Here is a 16,406-nt window from a genome sequence, read left to right on the forward strand (position 1 = left end):
ACTTGATCCCATTTGTGTCCTACTCTAAGACCGAGTCCCAAATGGCACCCTATTCCCTTTAGAGTTCACTACTTTTGACCAGGTCTGTCACTATAAAGGGAATGGGGTTCCACTTATCCTAAAGCTCCTTCCTATTGTCTCCCTCCGCAGGATTAGCAAACCACTTAACATTGATCTACCTACACACACAATAACAAGCTAATGCTACTTCCCATCAGGCTACTATTGTCATTAGTCTCAATTTGCCATATGACACAGAATGACAATACTACATCTGCCCCCTTCCTTTCCCTTTATGATAACATGACAACAATAATGGTTGTCTCGAATAGGAAATCCTGATTCGATCCAAAATGTATGTGTGTGTGTGTGTGTGCCTGACTGCATGCGCAAATCTCTCGCTGGCTTCTGTAGCACCTTCATAAATACCTCTCTCTCTCTACCCCTCCCCCCAGGCCTGTGGTTGGAGATGGAGGTGGTATATACAGGCTGCCTACAGATGACCCTGGAGACGAAGTTGAACCTGTGTAAACTGGGGAAGGAGAGGTCCATTGGGGTGGAGGCTGACGGAGACATCCCAGAGACCAGCCAAGTAGGGTAAGACCTGATCCCCATGTCCTCGTACACCACAGATCAGCCTGCATCGCAGATACACTGTTTTGGCTCGTGTGTGTGTGTGTGTGTGTGTGTGTGTGTGTGTATACTGTATGTGTTTGTTGTCTGTATAAAGAAGACAGTTTTGTAACCCTGATTATAACAGAGATAGAAGTTGTACCATGACTCATGATGACTCACAATCATTTGGATCCAAATGCAGTATTTAAAGTATTTTGTGTGTGTGTGTGTCTCAGCTCCAAGCCCAGGCTGTGTGTATTAGCTGACAGCGATGAGGAGTCCTCCAGTGCCGGCTCGTCTGATGAGGAGGAGGTGCCGCCCACTGAACCCCAGGGAACTCTGGGAGATAAGAGCACAGGCACGCCACCACCACCAGCGACTGATGGGTAAATTGATAGTGTCCCAAACGGCACCCTATTCCCTATGGGCCTGGTCAGAAGTAGTGCACTATAGATGGAATAACGCGCCATTTGGGACACAGGTCATTACTTTTATTTTTTACATTCTTTAATGACAAGTTGTTAACCCTTGTACTGTTTTGTTCACTGATGAGAGACTGTTGGTCTCACTTTAAAGTGAGTTCCACAGGTTGAGCGTTTTTTAAAGTTTGTAAGTATTTTTGAAAGAGTGTTTTTATTGAGCTGCATTTCATGACTCCTCCCATTGGGAGAGGTGGGAGCACCGGCAGACGGTTCCTGAGGTTCGTGGACAAGATCGCCTCGTCCAAGTACTTCCAGAAGGCCACGGAGAACGAGTACATCAAGAAGAAGATCGCTGAGGTCTCCAACATGCCACTGATGCTCACTGTGGAAGTTCTGGAACTCTCAGGGACTCTGGCTGTCAACATTCCACCTCCCCCTACTGACAGGATATGGTACTGCAAACCTGCTAACTTTAACCATATGAATAGAATCAGTCTAGTTCTGTGGTTTTATATCATTCTATAGATACACTGAACTGAAAGGTACGTTGGCTCTTGTTTTTGTTTAAGTCTCAACCTGGTCTTTCTTTCTTTTTGTCTCCCTGACTTCTCCGTCTTCCTTTTCTCTGTCTCCCCCCACAGGTACAGTTTCCGCGTGCCTCCCAGGCTGGACCTGCGTGTGCGTCCCATGCTAGGGGAGAGGGAGGTCACCTTCACACACGTCACAGAGTGGATCGAGAAGAAGCTGAGTCGAGAGTTTCAGGTCAGTCTGTCCTCCACCTGTGAGGTGGTGCCTCAACATGACATCATACACGAGACTGACGTCATGATATAGAGCTGTGATCAGGGTTAGCGTAGGTCCAAGCATGATGATACTGTAGCAACAGAATGGTTGTTTGATGCCTGTCTGGACTTATTGTACTCCTAGGTAAGGGGCATAAGTGTTTGCATCAGCTATTTTCATATCTATACATATCTTGACTAATACAGTTGTCATAAAATATGTATAATACTATAAATCCAATCCCAGCCATCTGGTACCATACCAGTGTTCAGGTGCACCATATGTTGATCCTGCAAGTTGCTGGGATTTCATCTTCTGTATTGTTATCTATGTATATTTGTTTAGCATTGCTTGTTCTTGCATCCACTGCAGAAGGAGTTTGTGATGCCCAACATGGACGACCTCTATCTTCCTCTCATGTCCTCCGTGCTGGACAACCCTCCAGCAGCCCAGTATTCCCCAGCCCACTCCTCACGCCGCTCCTCCAACAACTCCCAGTACTATGTGTCTGAATAGCGCCTCACTGTGGCAGTGGATGGAGAAGAAAATAAATGGAAAACCAGTGGGCATGGATCCACAGTGGATTCTGAGCAGATAGCGCTTGGTTCAGTCCTAGCTTGTGAGGGATGGTCATACGTGCACGTACAACGTGGCATGACGACTGGAGAGTGGCATGCAGGAGATAGTGGCATGGCTATGCTCTGAGCAGCAAGAGGGACTGGTATAATCGCATAGAGCCTGTTATAGCACCCGGCCCTACTGATCTAGAAGACTGAACTTAGACAGCCACCAACTTCCTGTGCTATATAGTGCACTGCTTTTGACCAGGGCCCTGCTATGGTAATGCACTACATAGGGAATAGGGTGCCATTTTGAATAAAACAGCAACAGGTAGATATGTTAACTTGAAGGAAAGTGAATATGGGCATTACTGGTATGAACTGTGACTGTACGATGACTATGCTGTGATATACTGAATCAGTTTGTCCTCAACTCTTGCAGGTGAGCGTTGTACTCATGTTGTCCAGTGGGCTGGCCAGAACATTGGTGTATTATTGGCCTGACAAAATGGACTCCTTGAACAATTCCTATTTTAAAAGTGATTGTAGCCCAGAGAAGATTCCCTGGAGATTATTGGTTCTCTAAAATGTTCTCGTCATCAAATGGCTCTGAGTGGTTTTTGGACAGCGTACCTCCTCTTCATTGATCAACCGATACTAAAGCATGTAGAAATGGACAGGCTATCAAGATGTTATGATGGACTAGTGGGAAAAATAAAACTTTATAAAAATACAATACCTATACATGATTAAGATATCAAGTGTATCTTCATTGGTCAATTGCACACAAGGTCCAACCAAAATCTGACTTCCGCTTTTAACCGTGTGCCACCAGTAGTATAGTGGAGGAAAGCCACAACTACTCTGTTTATCCATAAATATTTTTTTGGGGGGTGTGATGCGTTGAAAGTATAGGGAGTTACTTTCTCCCCAAGACCAGTTTAGCAACCAATTTTATTTACCAATACATCACTGTGCCACCATTAGTCACTTATCCAAATGGCAGCCCATTTATACAGGAAATAGGATGTCATTTGGGCCCTGAAAAAAATTGTAAACTATATGGAGAATAGGGTGCCATTTGGGACATAGGCGTAGTCGAAACTAAGCTGAAGCTTATTTGAAAAGAATATCCAAACACCGCCTGGATAGATAAAACTGTTTTATTAGAAGACTTAATATAAGAATTTGTTTCTCTGTTGAGCTAGTTTTAACGGTGGACCACCATCACTTCTAAGCCTCCTCTGGCAATGGTTCGGCGGGCAGTTTCTTCAGCACATCCTTCTTCAGTGGGCCCTGTAGGTCAAAAGTCACAGCAGGGTCAACAGAAGTCCAGTATTAAAGCAGCAGGTGCACCCAGATATGGGTCATGTCAGCTGAGCTAGAGGGTAACATCCCAAATGGCACCCTATATAGTGCACTACTTTTGACCAGCGCCCTACGGGTGCGTTGGAACACAGAAGGGAGAGCACCACTCCACCTCATTCCCCATCATGTTCCAGTCCACATCCCTTTAACCTTTTTTTCCAGCTAATACACATCCAATTTCACAATTGTCATAGCATTAGATCAAACCATGGGTTCAAGCAAAATAAAACATTGTTTTACACGTTAAAAGTATTGATTGTTGTAGACATGGAAGATGTTGGAAAGATACAGGGTTTGACAGGAACAGGTATTCCAACAAACACGGGAAAATCTTTCATCACTATTCCTGTACTATCAATGACTAGGACAACAGTCATGTCATAGTCACTTTCGATACAGGGTGTCCGCCTTTACACAGAAACGCTTCAGTGCCTCCACCCCAACCTACGCTGTCCCTACATAAACCTCCAGCCTTTCCCTTTACTTACCCACACTCCTCCCTCCATCATTAACATTGTCCGTCAGTCCCACTCCTCCATCACTAACATTGTCCGTCAGTCCCACTCCTCCATCATTAACATTGTCCGTCAGTCCCACTCCTCCATCATTAACATTGTCTGTCAGTCCCACTCCTCCATCATTAACATTGTCTGTCAGTCCCACTCCTCCATCATTAACATTGTCTGTCAGTCCCACTCCTCCATCATTAACATTGTCTGTCAGTCCCACTCCTCCATCACTAACATTGTCTGTCAGTCCCACTCCTCCCTCCATCACTAACATTGTCCGTCAGTCCCACTCCTCCATCACTAACATTGTCCGTCAGTCCCACTCCTCCATCACTAACATTGTCCGTCAGTCCCACTCCTCCCTCCATCACTAACATTGTCTGTCAGTCCCACTCCTCCCTCCACCCCTAACATTGTCTGTCAGTCCCACTCCTTCCTCCATCACTAACATTGTCCGTCAGTCCCACTCCTCCATCATTAACATTGTCTGTCAGTCCCACTCCTCCCTCCATCACTAACATTGTCCGTCAGTCCCACTCCTCCATCACTAACATTGTCCGTCAGTCCCACTCCTCCCTCCATCACTAACATTGTCTGTCAGTCCCACTCCTTCCTCCATCACTAACATTGTCTCAGTCCCACTCCTTCCTCCATCACTAACATTGTCTGTCAGTCCCACTCCTCCATCACTAACATTGTCTGTCAGTCCCACTCCTTCCTCCATCACTAACATTGTCTGTCAGTCCCACTCCTTCCTCCATCACTAACATTGTCTGTCAGTCCCACTCCTCCATCACTAACATTGTCTGTCAGTCCCACTCCTTCCTCCATCACTAACATTGTCTGTCAGTCCCACTCCTCCCTCCATCACTAACATTGTCTGTCAGTCCCACTCCTTCCTCCATCACTAACATTGTCTGTCAGTCCCACTCCCCTCTACAATGATTCAGCTCACTCCCACATCCATCCACAGCCAGCGGGGCCGTCCACCCAGGCCCAAACCCAGCCGGTACCCACCATGAAGGCCCTCTTCTCCTGGGGGGTCTGGAAGTGGCCGTAGCCAAACTTGGAGGTGGTGTCGATGAACTTGAGGTCGATGGTCTCCTTGGACTTGCGTGATGTGTGCACCAGCATGGACTGTGAGAGAAGCACATGACCACACACACACGTGGTTAGAGTTCAACACACGGTCAAATATGTCCCATGCTTTAGCATCCCCAACTCCTATGGTCATGTTTTCCTCTCTGGCATCAGTGGTTTGATTCCTTCATTATTATTCAGAAATTAAAACATAATACATCATCTGCACAGAGGTAGTTGTCACTAACATATGGGCACAGTACCTTTCTCAGGGTGAGGACACGTTTCTTGCAGCCGATCACACAGCCCTTCAGCATCAAGAAGTCATTTTTCACGTCACCATAGTGGGGGAACCCTCCCTACAGACAGACAACAGGAGAGGATGCATGAATAATTATACAGATTAAACGAGTAGTACACCACATTAATGGCCACAACCTGCAATACATACTCTATTATAGTGCAAATACTGGCTATATCAGCCATTTACCCATCTGGCATGTCAGGCGTCTACGTTTGGCTTTACAAGGTGACATCATCAGATAAAGCTGGTGATCAAAAGCAGGATGCATCACGTCATTAAAAACTCCTTTTATTTTGGCCACTAGATGGCAGCAGTGTATTTGCAACGTTTTAGGCTGATCCAATGACCCATTGCAATTATGTTCAAAACTTTGTATCAAGACTGCCCAAATGTGCCTAATTTGTTTATTAATAACTTTAAGTTAAACTGTGTACTCTCCTCAAACAATATAACTCTAATATCTACTGTAAATTGGACAGTGCAGGTAGATTAACAAGATTTTAAGCTTTCTGCCCATATAAGATGTGTCTATGTCCTGGGAAATGTTGTTACTTACGACCTAATGCTAATCGCATTAGCCTACGTTAGCTCGACACCGATCCCGAAAAAGTTTGAACCAATAGTAAGAATTAGAATGGTTACCATGTTATATCACATCATTTCCAGGCTCAGTACCATGTCAATAACATTATTAGGACGTTATAGTGATGTTATTATATTACCATGGGGGTGATAGTCTTCTGGGTGGTGTCGTAGTTAGTGGAAGCGTTGTTCTTGATCACTTTGCCATCCTGGACATGGATCCCTTTGCCAATACGGTAGATCTGTAGACAAGAGTAAAACACTGAAACAGCATGATGGTGGTGAACCTCAGTCTAAGCAGTACAGTATGAACCTCTACGCAATTACAGTCACAACAGAACCCAAACTAGTTCCAGTTGAATACGCAACTCAAACATTCACACAGATCGTTCATTAACAAAGTATAATGTATGAAGAAAACTATTTTACAAGGTAGTCAGTCCCTTTGAGGTCAAAACACCTATTTTTCAAGGAACACCCGGTCATAAGCCCATCTCAACTAGAGCCCTGGTGCTGCGGACCTTCTTGTTGAGCTCTGTGCGGTGGTGGTAGCCCTTCTGGCCGGCACGGGCGATGGTGTAGCCCACACGGGAAGGGTGCCAGGCTCCGATACAGGCCACCTTACGCAGGCCCTTGTGAGTCTTCCTGGGAAGTTTCTTCACTCCCCAACGACTAGTCACACCTGACAACCAATAGGAAAATCAGTAGGAAATGAGTTATGCCATAGGACCAGCCAATATAATATAATAGCTGAACAGTAATATACCGTCAGTCAGCAGACATTGACATGCATCTTTTACTAATTAGATTATTATTAGCAAGTAGAAAAACTCTGGGTCTTTGAGCCATTCTGTTAGATCTAGAGACATGTCTCAACTATGGAGATATTATAACCAATGGTACTGCCATGTCATTAATGTCCATATAGATTTCTCCCACTCATCCCCGGGCTGAGTGACAACTCATATGGTTATTCTCAACAACAACAAAAACTCTGGCATCAGTGGTTTGATTCCTTCACTATTATTCAGAAATTAAAACATCATACATCATCTGCACAGAGTTCATTGTCACGTTTGGTAGCAAGACAGAATAAATGGATGAGTGGGAGATCTGTACCTAGGAATATCTTCTACGGTGACCCTTTGACCTCGATGACCATGTACCTCAAAACCTCTTACCTTTCATCCCGTGACCTTTGGTGACCCCGATGACGTCTATCATCTCGTCCTGGTAGAAGACTGAGGACACAGGGACGGGCTGCTCCAGCTTCTCCTTGACCCAGTCCACCTTCTCGGAGATGGTGCCGCCGTTCAGCTGCACCTCCATGATGTGGGCCTTCTTAGCTTTGAGGGGCAGCAGGCGAATCTAGAGAGACACAATTATAAAATGTACAGAAGCCAGCCAGATTCACGCACACAACTTTAGTGCCTCCGCTCCCTTCACTTCCACACTGACTAAATATGATTTATTCTAGGATTCAGTCTCTGATCCAGGATTAGCTTCCCTTTCCCCAATCCTACCCATTATTGGGGGAAATCTCAAGATCAGCGCCTAGGACAGGGTTGTCAAACTCATTTTGCCCCGGGAGCCGCATTCAGTCTACAACAACATCTGGAAGGCCGCACTGAATTTTGCAAAATATTTACTTGCCACCAATTTGCAAAAATGCATCCTCTATCCACCCCCCCAATGCTCACTGTCTAGCTTTCATTTGGGAGATTATTAACGAGCTAGACAACTTCAAGAAACTGTATGAATGTAGGTCTATTATTTCTACAGTTTAGATTTGGTTTTAGTCAAAGCTTTTAAAGTTTGTTTTCCTACACACACACACAAATCTAAAATTATATATAGATATATATATTTAAAATACATTTTATCTATACACCCGCGGGCCGTATGTTGGACACCCCTGGTGTAGAGGCAACTTCACCCTACAGTCCTGTGAGTCATCAGTCAGGTCTCTGATAGCCTTGTCTATTTGTACAGCCCCAACTCCTATGGTCATGTTTTTCTCTCTGGCATCAGTGGTTTGATTCCTTCACTATTATTCAGAAATTAAAACATCATACATCATCTGCAGAAAGAGAAAAAACATCTGCCAAATGTGACACTGACCATAGTAATTATCAAGACCGCTAGAACAGATCTGGAAACAGGCTAATTCTCTCACTGGAGACATGATTCACATACACATTGCTTTATCCCCACATCTTACAGTAATCATATAGCCCCACTGCTTCGACAAACAGACACAATACCCTGAATTCAATCAGTAACATTGAGTAATGTTTGTTGCCAACACAAACTTCCCTCAGGGGAAGCATTGTCAGTGCAGTCGAGGTTCTGCTCCTCACAGGAGTATTTTTAAACTGTAATTTGAAACTCCATACTCTAGTACTCCTCTGCATGTGTGCGTGCGAGAGAGAGAAGACATTTGTTCGCAACAGGGGCCTTGAGATTAGGGAAGGTTTTTACCCCCCTTTCAGTTGCCATGTGACTGGTAGGAGCTGGGTAGGCTATAACTCAGACAGCCGTGCCCGTTCTGAAGGGAGGTCCTTGGGGTGGAGACAGATGAACCCCAGGGATACCACCAGCTGTCACTTAATCACCACAAGCCAATAGAAACTCACCGAGGATAGGAGTGGAGGATTTCTGTTGGATCACATGATTGATAAGAGGGTTCTATGTACCTGAGTGTGGATGAGGACCCGGATGGATGTGCAGTATTTCTTCATGTTATTAAAGTCCTTCTCCAGCTGCTTCTTGCCACTCTCGTCTGTCCACTTCTTGGCATATTTGGTGAATGCCTTCTTCTTGCTCTTGTACCTGGAAGAGTTTACATACAGGGTAGAGATTTAAAAGATAATCTCTTGATCATATGTTACTTCCCCCTCCCCTTCTCTGGCATCAGCGGTTTGATTTCAACACTATTATTCAGAAATTAAAACATCAAACATCATCTGCACAGAGGTCAGTCACGTCTCTATACGTCAATGTGACACACACACCAGACGCTCATTGCCACCCACCAGCTTTTGTAGAATCTGCGCTTGCACTCGTCACTGAGGTGCTCGGCGAAGATGGTCTTGAAGGACCTCAGGCCACGGACTGTGTCGATGTACCCAACAACCCCCACCACCATCACAGGCGGAGTCTCGATGATAGTGACCGCCTCCACAGACTCACGTTTGGCTTGCTCTGTTGGGAGGGAGGGAGAGGAGATATGGGTCAGTTGCCACAAAAACGATAAAGCCAAATGGCCTGTGTGTAGCCGACAGGAGGAACGACAAAGTGTCATATCAATGTCAGAGCAGAACAGAGGAAGAAGACTAGGATTGAAAACAGAGCTGGGCTCTATGGTCATCGTCACATTTTTTTCCCTCTGGCATCAGTGATTTGATTCCATCACCATTATTCAGAAATGAAAACATCATACAGCATCTGCACAGAGATCCTTGTCAAGACAGCACAAACAGATCTGGGACCAGGTCTAATTCTCTCATGGCTCTTACTCCTGATTCACATATACATCGCTCTATCCAAATCTTAAATCATCCCACGATGTAAGGCAGAATGTACATACTCAGGCCAGTGCGGTGCACCTCACGCAGGATGTGGGTCATGCCGGCCTTGTAGCCCATGAAGGCGGTGAGGTGGACGGGCTGGCTGGGGTCGTCCTGGGGCCAGCTGCGGGGCTTCCCCCGGTGCTTCTTGCTGCGCTTGCAGGGCAGGAAGCCCATGTGCCCATGGCGGGGCGCGTGGAATTTACGGTGAGACTGGGAGGGAGCGAAACAGATGGACACGTCAATAAACTTCTGATAATGCTTCAATGGCTCTAAAACCCCAGGTTATTGCTGTGCTTTAACCTTGATAAAGTTAATTTTGATGTCTATTTTTTACATTTCAGTTGAATTCATATCACCCTTCTCTGAAGTATCAAACATGGGTTACTAGATGTTGGCTCTAAACAGAACTATAACTAGTAATGTAATAACCTACAAGGATTAGTGAATACAAGCACAATATAAACTAATATAGTGAGCGCAGGCGCCGGAAAGAGATGGCTGCCTCGCTTCGCGTTCCTTGGAAAATATGCAGTATTTTGTTTTTTTACGTGTTATTTCTTACATCGGTACCCCGGGTAATCTTAGGTTTCATTACATACAGTCGGGAGGAACTACTGAATATACGATTAACGTCAACTCATCATCGTTCCTACCAGGAATATGACTTTCCCGAAACGGATCCAGTGTCTTGCCTTCCACACAATACAATGGATCTGATCCCAGCCGGCGACCCTGTGCGTCGCCGAAAAAGGGGAAAACGTGGCGGTCTCGTGGTCAGGCTTCGGAGACGGGCACATCGCGCTCCACTCCCTAGCATACTACTCGCCAATGTCCAGTCTCTTGACAATAAGGTTGATGAAATCCGAGCACGGGTAGCATTCCAGAGAGACATCAGGGATTGCAACGTGCTCTGCTTCACGGAAACATGGCTAACTCAAGGGACGCTAACGGAGTCGGTGCAGCCAGCTGGTTTCTCCATGCATCGCGCCGACAGAAACAAACATCTTTCCGGTAAGAAGAGGGGCGGGGGGGTATGCCTTATGATTAACGAGAAGTGGTGTGATCATCATAACAACACACAAGAACTCAAGTCGTTCTGTTCACCTGATCTAGAACTCCTCACAATCAAATGTCGACCGCATTATCTACCAAGGGAATTCTCGTCAATCATAATCACAGCCGTATACATTCCCCCCCAAGCAGACACATCGATGGCCCTGAACGAACTTTATCTGACTCTTTGTAAACTGGAAACCACACACCCTGAGGCTGCATTCATCGTAGCTGGGGATTTTAACAAGGCTAATCTAAAAACAAAACTCCCTAAATTCTATCAGCATATCGATTGTGCTACCAGGGCTGGAAAAACACTAGACCATTGTTACACTAATTTCCGCGACGCTTATAAGGCCCTCCCCCGCCCCCCTTTCGGAAAAGCTGACCACGACTCCATTTTGTTGATTCCAGCCTACAAACAAAAACTCAAACAACAAGCTCCCGCGCTCAGGTCTGTTCAACGCTGGTCCGACCAATCTGAATCCACGCTTCAAGACTGCTTCGATCACGCAGATTGGAATATGTTCCGCATCGCGTCCAACAACAATATTGACGAATATGCTGATTCGGTGAGCGAGTTCATTAGGAAGTGCATTGACGATGTCGTACCCACAGCAACGATAAAAACATTCCCAAACCAGAAACCGTGGATTGACGGCAGCATTCGCGTGAAACTGAAAGCGCGAACCACTGCTTTTAACCAGGGCAAGGTGACCGGAAGCATGACCGAATACAAACAGTGTAGCTATTCTCTCCGCAAGGCAATCAAACAGGCCAAGTCTCAGTACAGAGACAAAATCGAGTCGAAATTCAACAGCTCAGACACAAGAGGTATGTGGCAGGGTCTACAGTCAATCACGGATTACAAAAAGAAAACCAGCCCCGTCGAGGACCAGGATGTCTTGCTCCCAGACAGGCTAAACAACTTTTTTGCCCGCTTTGAGGACAATACAGTGCCACTGACACGGCCCCCTACCAAAACCTGCGGGCTCTCCTTCACTGCAGCCGAGGTGAGTAAAACATTTAAACGTGTTAACCCTCGCAAGGCTGCAGGCCCAGACGGCATTCCCAGCCGCGTCCTCAGAGCATGCGCAGACCAGCTGGCTGGTGTGTTTACGGACATATTCAATCAATCCTTATCCCAGTCTGCTGTTCCCACATGCTTCAAGAGGGCCACCATTGTTCCTGTTCCCAAGAAAGCTAAGGTAACTGAGCTAAACGACTACCGCCCCGTAGCACTCACTTCCGTCATCATGAAGTGCTTTGAGAGACTAGTCAAGGACCATATCACCTCCACCCTACCGGACACCCTAGACCCACTCCAATTTGCTTACCGACCCAATAGGTCCACAGACGACGCAATCGCAACCACACTGCACACTGCCCTAACCCATCTGGACAAGAGGAATACCCATGTGAGAATGCTGTTCATCGATTACAGCTCAGCATTTAACACCATAGTACCCTCCAAACTCGTCATCAAGCTCGAGACCCTGGGTCTCGACCCCGCCCTGTGCAACTGGGTCCTGGACTTCCTGACGGGCCGCCCCCAGGTGGTGAGGGTAGGTAACAACATCTCCACCCCGCTGATCCTCAACACTGGGGCCCCACAAGGGTGCGTTCTGAGCCCTCTCCTGTACTCCCTGTTCACCCACGACTGCGTGGCCATGCACGCCTCCAACTCAATCATCAAGTTTGCGGATGACACTACAGTGGTAGGCTTGATCACCAACAACGACGAGACGGCCTACAGGGAGGAGGTGAGGGCCCTCGGAGTGTGGTGTCAGGAAAATAACCTCATACTCAACGTCAACAAAACAAAGGAGATGATTGTGGACTTCAGGAAACAGCAGAGGGAGCACCCCCCTATCCACATCGACAGGTCAGTAGTGGAGAAGGTGGAAAGTTTTAAGTTCCTCGGTGTACACATCACGGACAAACTGAACTGGTCCACCCACACAGACAGCGTTGTGAAGAAGGCGCAGCAGCGCCTCTTCAACCTCAGGAGGCTGAAGAAATTCGGCTTGTCACCAAAAGCACTCACAAACTTCTACAGATGCACAATCGAGAGCATCCTGTCGGGCTGTATCACTGCCTGGTACGGCAACTGCTCCGCCCACAACCGTAAGGCTCTCCAGAGGGTAGTGAGGTCTGCAGAACGCATCACCAGGGGCAAACTACCTGCCCTCCAGGACACCTACACCACCCGATGTCACAGGAAGGCCATAAAGATCATCAAGGACAACAACCACCCAAGCCACTGCCTGTTCACCCCGCTATCATCCAGAAGGCGAGGTCAGTACAGGTGCATCAAAGCAGGGACCGAGAGACTGAAAAACAGCTTCTATCTCAAGGCCATCAGACTGTTAAACAGCCACCACTAACATTTAGCGGCCGCTGCCAACATACTGACTCAACTCCAGCCACTTTAAAAATGGGAATTGATGGAAATTATGTAAAAAATGTACCACTAGCCACTTTAAGCAATGCCACTTAATACAATGTTTACATACCCTACATTACCCATCTCATATGTATATATACTGTACTCTATATCATCTACTGCATCTTGCCATCTTTATGCAATACATGTACCACTAGCCACTTTAAACTATGCCACTTTATGTTTACATACCCTACAGTACTCATCTCATATGTATATACCGTACTCTATACCATCTACTGCATCTGCCATGCCGTTCTGTACCACCACTCATCCATATATCTTTATGTACATATTCTTTATCCCTTACACTTGTGTGTGTGTGTAAGGTAGTAGTGTGGAATTGTTAGGTTAGATTACTGTTGGTTATTACTGCATTGTCGGAACTAGAAGCACAAGCATTTCGCCACACTCGCATTAACATCTGCTAACCATGTGTATGTGACTAATAAAATTTGATTTGATTTAATAACTTATCAATAACATAGAAAACAAAGCACAGTGTTGTCTCAGACTAGACGTAACATATTAAATGTAAATCCGGGACACTCAAATATGATACATTTGGTATGGTTACATAAGACAGCGGGTTACTTAAAGCAAACACGAGGGTGGTTGGTCGGGTTAGGTGTATAACGCGAATATCCAGGAAACCGGAGGTGGCGAGTACAAATCTTATGAACAACTTTCACATTTCAGCTAATTAGCAACTTTTTAACTACCCTGCAACTACTTAGCATGTTAGCTAACCCTTCAACCCTATTGATATTATTTATTTAGCTCCTTTGCACCCCAGTATCTCTACTTGCACATCTATCACTCCAGTGTTTATTTGCTAAATTGTAATTATTTCTCCACTACGGCCTATTTATTGCCTTATCGCCCTAACCTTACTTCATTTGCACACACTGTATAGACTTTTCTATTGTGTTATTGACTGTACGTTTGTTTATTCCATGTGTAACTCTGTGTTGTTGTCGTACTGCTTTGCATTATCTTGGCCAGGTCACCGTTGTAAATGAAAACTTATTCTCAACTAGCTTACCTGGTTAAATAAAGGTTAAATAATAAAAAATGTAAAAATAGAACCCAATTCCTAGTATCTTAACCCTAACCCCTTGCCTATCTAACTTTAGCCAGCTAGCCACCTAGCTAGAATTGGTAACATATCATACGTTTTAGAAATTCGGAACATATGAATTTTAATTTGTAACATATTACACGAAGTGGACGAAGACAACAAATGAATACCTATCATATGAAATGCAAAATAGCTGTAAAACCAGAACCTTCCTGGGGGGAGGTATAGCCCTGACGAATCCCCAAAATCACCTCCCCCCATTTCGTACCGCCAGTAACCCACACATCCTACGTGTTTATGACAGACGTCTTGTCCAGTTTAGCTCGGTGCCAAGAACAGGTGTCAGGACGAGGCCTAACGGCTGCATTCTGAGAATGAATGGCCATGTTGTGCCCTGTCGGCCTCGGAGCTTAAGTAACGGTTGCTCAAGACAAGTGTCTGTGTGCTGAACAGCCTATACACTGACTAATACAGGCAAAGAGACAGTCTTGAGAAATTTAGTGACGATCAAGATTTCATTAGCCATCAGAACACATGTAGAGTAACAGTGGAAAATTCATTTTACAGGGATCAACATATCTACACTAGAAATATGCCTTCATAAGCTGACTGAACAGACGACTGAATTTGTGACATCAAAAAAATTAAGAATATTCTTGCAAATGGACCAATAATGCAAGCGTTGTACATTTCTGTACATGTTGGAGATTTGAAAGACAGAACAGAAGAAAACCTGGGAAAAGGTGTTGCATCGAGGTCAATAGATTCATTTCTGTCCACATGAAAGAAATCCTTCATTATTCAAACCAAGTTAAAAGCACAACTAATGGGAAATATTTCCTATACAGCATTCATTACAAATTAATGAGAAACTCAAAGAAAACGGCTCTAAAGTCCTCGTGACGGCAGATGATTCTGAGGTAGCCGAGAAACAACAGCCAAAGTCCAAAGAAATTAGGATATTACCGACTTTGAGACCATGTGCAAAAAGCACAACGCCATTGCCCTCTTGCACATGGCATACTAAGAAAGAACAGTGAGCATGCAACGTGTTCAACAAGTTGTCTTAATACCCAACAAAACACACCCGATAAACTTAAAATCAAACCATACACACATAAACACACAAACAGAGCCCCTGACCAAAGTTATTAGACCCCAAGGTGCCCTTCAGGTTAGAAATATAGAAAAGACAGCAGGAGCACTGACCATGTCTGTGTGTGCCGTCCAGGCAAGGGACAGAAAGAGATAGGAACAAGTGCTGATGTCAGAGTCATACTCAAGATGTTACTCTGTGCAAGGGCTCTAATTTGGTGGCTGGCCCAGTTAAGGAGCCGTATTCATTTTCAAACAAGACCACGGCTGCCAGCACTGGCTCATGGTGGGCCTCTGGTGGTGGGTCATGTGGTGGGGTGCCCAGACAACTGGCTGCAGACATCTGTGGGGAGAGAGAGACATCTACTGTTTATCTACTGTTACTGTACCAATTCATAACATGTTTGGGTGGACGACTTATTGTATGTAGGCTTATCAAAGGCTCTTATGAAGATTGAATGCATGACAAGGTTGAAGGGTATTTATTAGTCACTTTCACGAGCTAATAAACATGACATGTTCCCCAGCGCAAAACACAGGACTTTTGTTAAGTTCAAAAGAGCAAAAATATGAATACACCCAAGGTTAATAACAATAGCTATTCAAACCGCTAAATGACTTCAATTGTTTTACTGACAACTATTTACCAATTTTGAGACAGAACTTCCTGTCACGGTACAGTACAATACAAAATAGCTAACGAACGAGCTAGCTACATGCAGTAAAAAGATCAATGGAACTCAAAACGTGTGGGATAGAACAAAGGACGCATTCATTGGCCCAAATTCAAAATCTTATCCAACAACGTGGATATTGGTCAAATCCGTCATAATTTGTGTTCCAACAGGACCACAAGGTGGTAACTAAAATCCGGGTTGGATATACTTGACTGTTTTCGCTGCATAATATTTAAAGTTCTCTTTCTCTGGGTTAGAA

At 45.2% G+C, this 16,406-nt stretch overlaps 2 protein-coding genes and 1 non-coding gene across 6 annotated transcripts in view; 1 reads left to right on the forward strand and 2 right to left on the reverse strand.

Annotated features, from left to right (window-relative positions):
* LOC129833830 (testis-expressed protein 2-like) overlaps positions 1 to 2,546 on the forward strand; it is a 29,132-nt gene extending 26,586 nt beyond the window's left edge. For 3 of the 4 annotated variants that reach the window (XM_055898650.1, XM_055898651.1, XM_055898652.1), the window contains exons 8-12: positions 456 to 597; positions 852 to 1,001; positions 1,286 to 1,489; positions 1,679 to 1,799; positions 2,193 to 2,546. In XM_055898650.1, the coding sequence (XP_055754625.1) occupies positions 456 to 597; positions 852 to 1,001; positions 1,286 to 1,489; positions 1,679 to 1,799; positions 2,193 to 2,336 (761 nt within the window). In that variant the 3' untranslated portion in view covers positions 2,337 to 2,546. Of the gene's footprint in view, positions 1 to 455; positions 598 to 851; positions 1,002 to 1,285; positions 1,490 to 1,678; positions 1,800 to 2,192 lie in introns of those variants that run through there. The other variant, XM_055898653.1, reaches the window with a different exon arrangement.
* A 983-nt stretch (positions 2,547 to 3,529) lies between these two features.
* Positions 3,530 to 15,741, reverse strand: LOC129833831 (60S ribosomal protein L3-like). Its single transcript, XM_055898654.1, has 10 exons — positions 15,585 to 15,741; positions 9,813 to 10,005; positions 9,259 to 9,427; positions 8,920 to 9,055; positions 7,405 to 7,591; positions 6,745 to 6,905; positions 6,364 to 6,465; positions 5,601 to 5,696; positions 5,275 to 5,394; positions 3,530 to 3,676 (listed from the first exon to the last, which is right to left on the reverse strand). Exons 1-10 carry the CDS (start codon positions 15,585 to 15,587, stop codon positions 3,614 to 3,616), a joined length of 1,230 nt encoding a protein of 409 aa, XP_055754629.1. The 5' UTR covers positions 15,588 to 15,741; the 3' UTR covers positions 3,530 to 3,613.
* Positions 4,024 to 4,149, reverse strand: LOC129834041 (small nucleolar RNA SNORA71). The gene has a single exon (XR_008756170.1). It is a non-coding gene; the product is annotated as a small nucleolar RNA SNORA71 (small nucleolar RNA).
* Positions 15,742 to 16,406: the final 665 nt, after the last annotated feature.

This window comes from Salvelinus fontinalis, chromosome 34 (assembly GCF_029448725.1).
Source record: "Salvelinus fontinalis isolate EN_2023a chromosome 34, ASM2944872v1, whole genome shotgun sequence".
NCBI lineage: Eukaryota > Metazoa > Chordata > Actinopteri > Salmoniformes > Salmonidae > Salvelinus > Salvelinus fontinalis.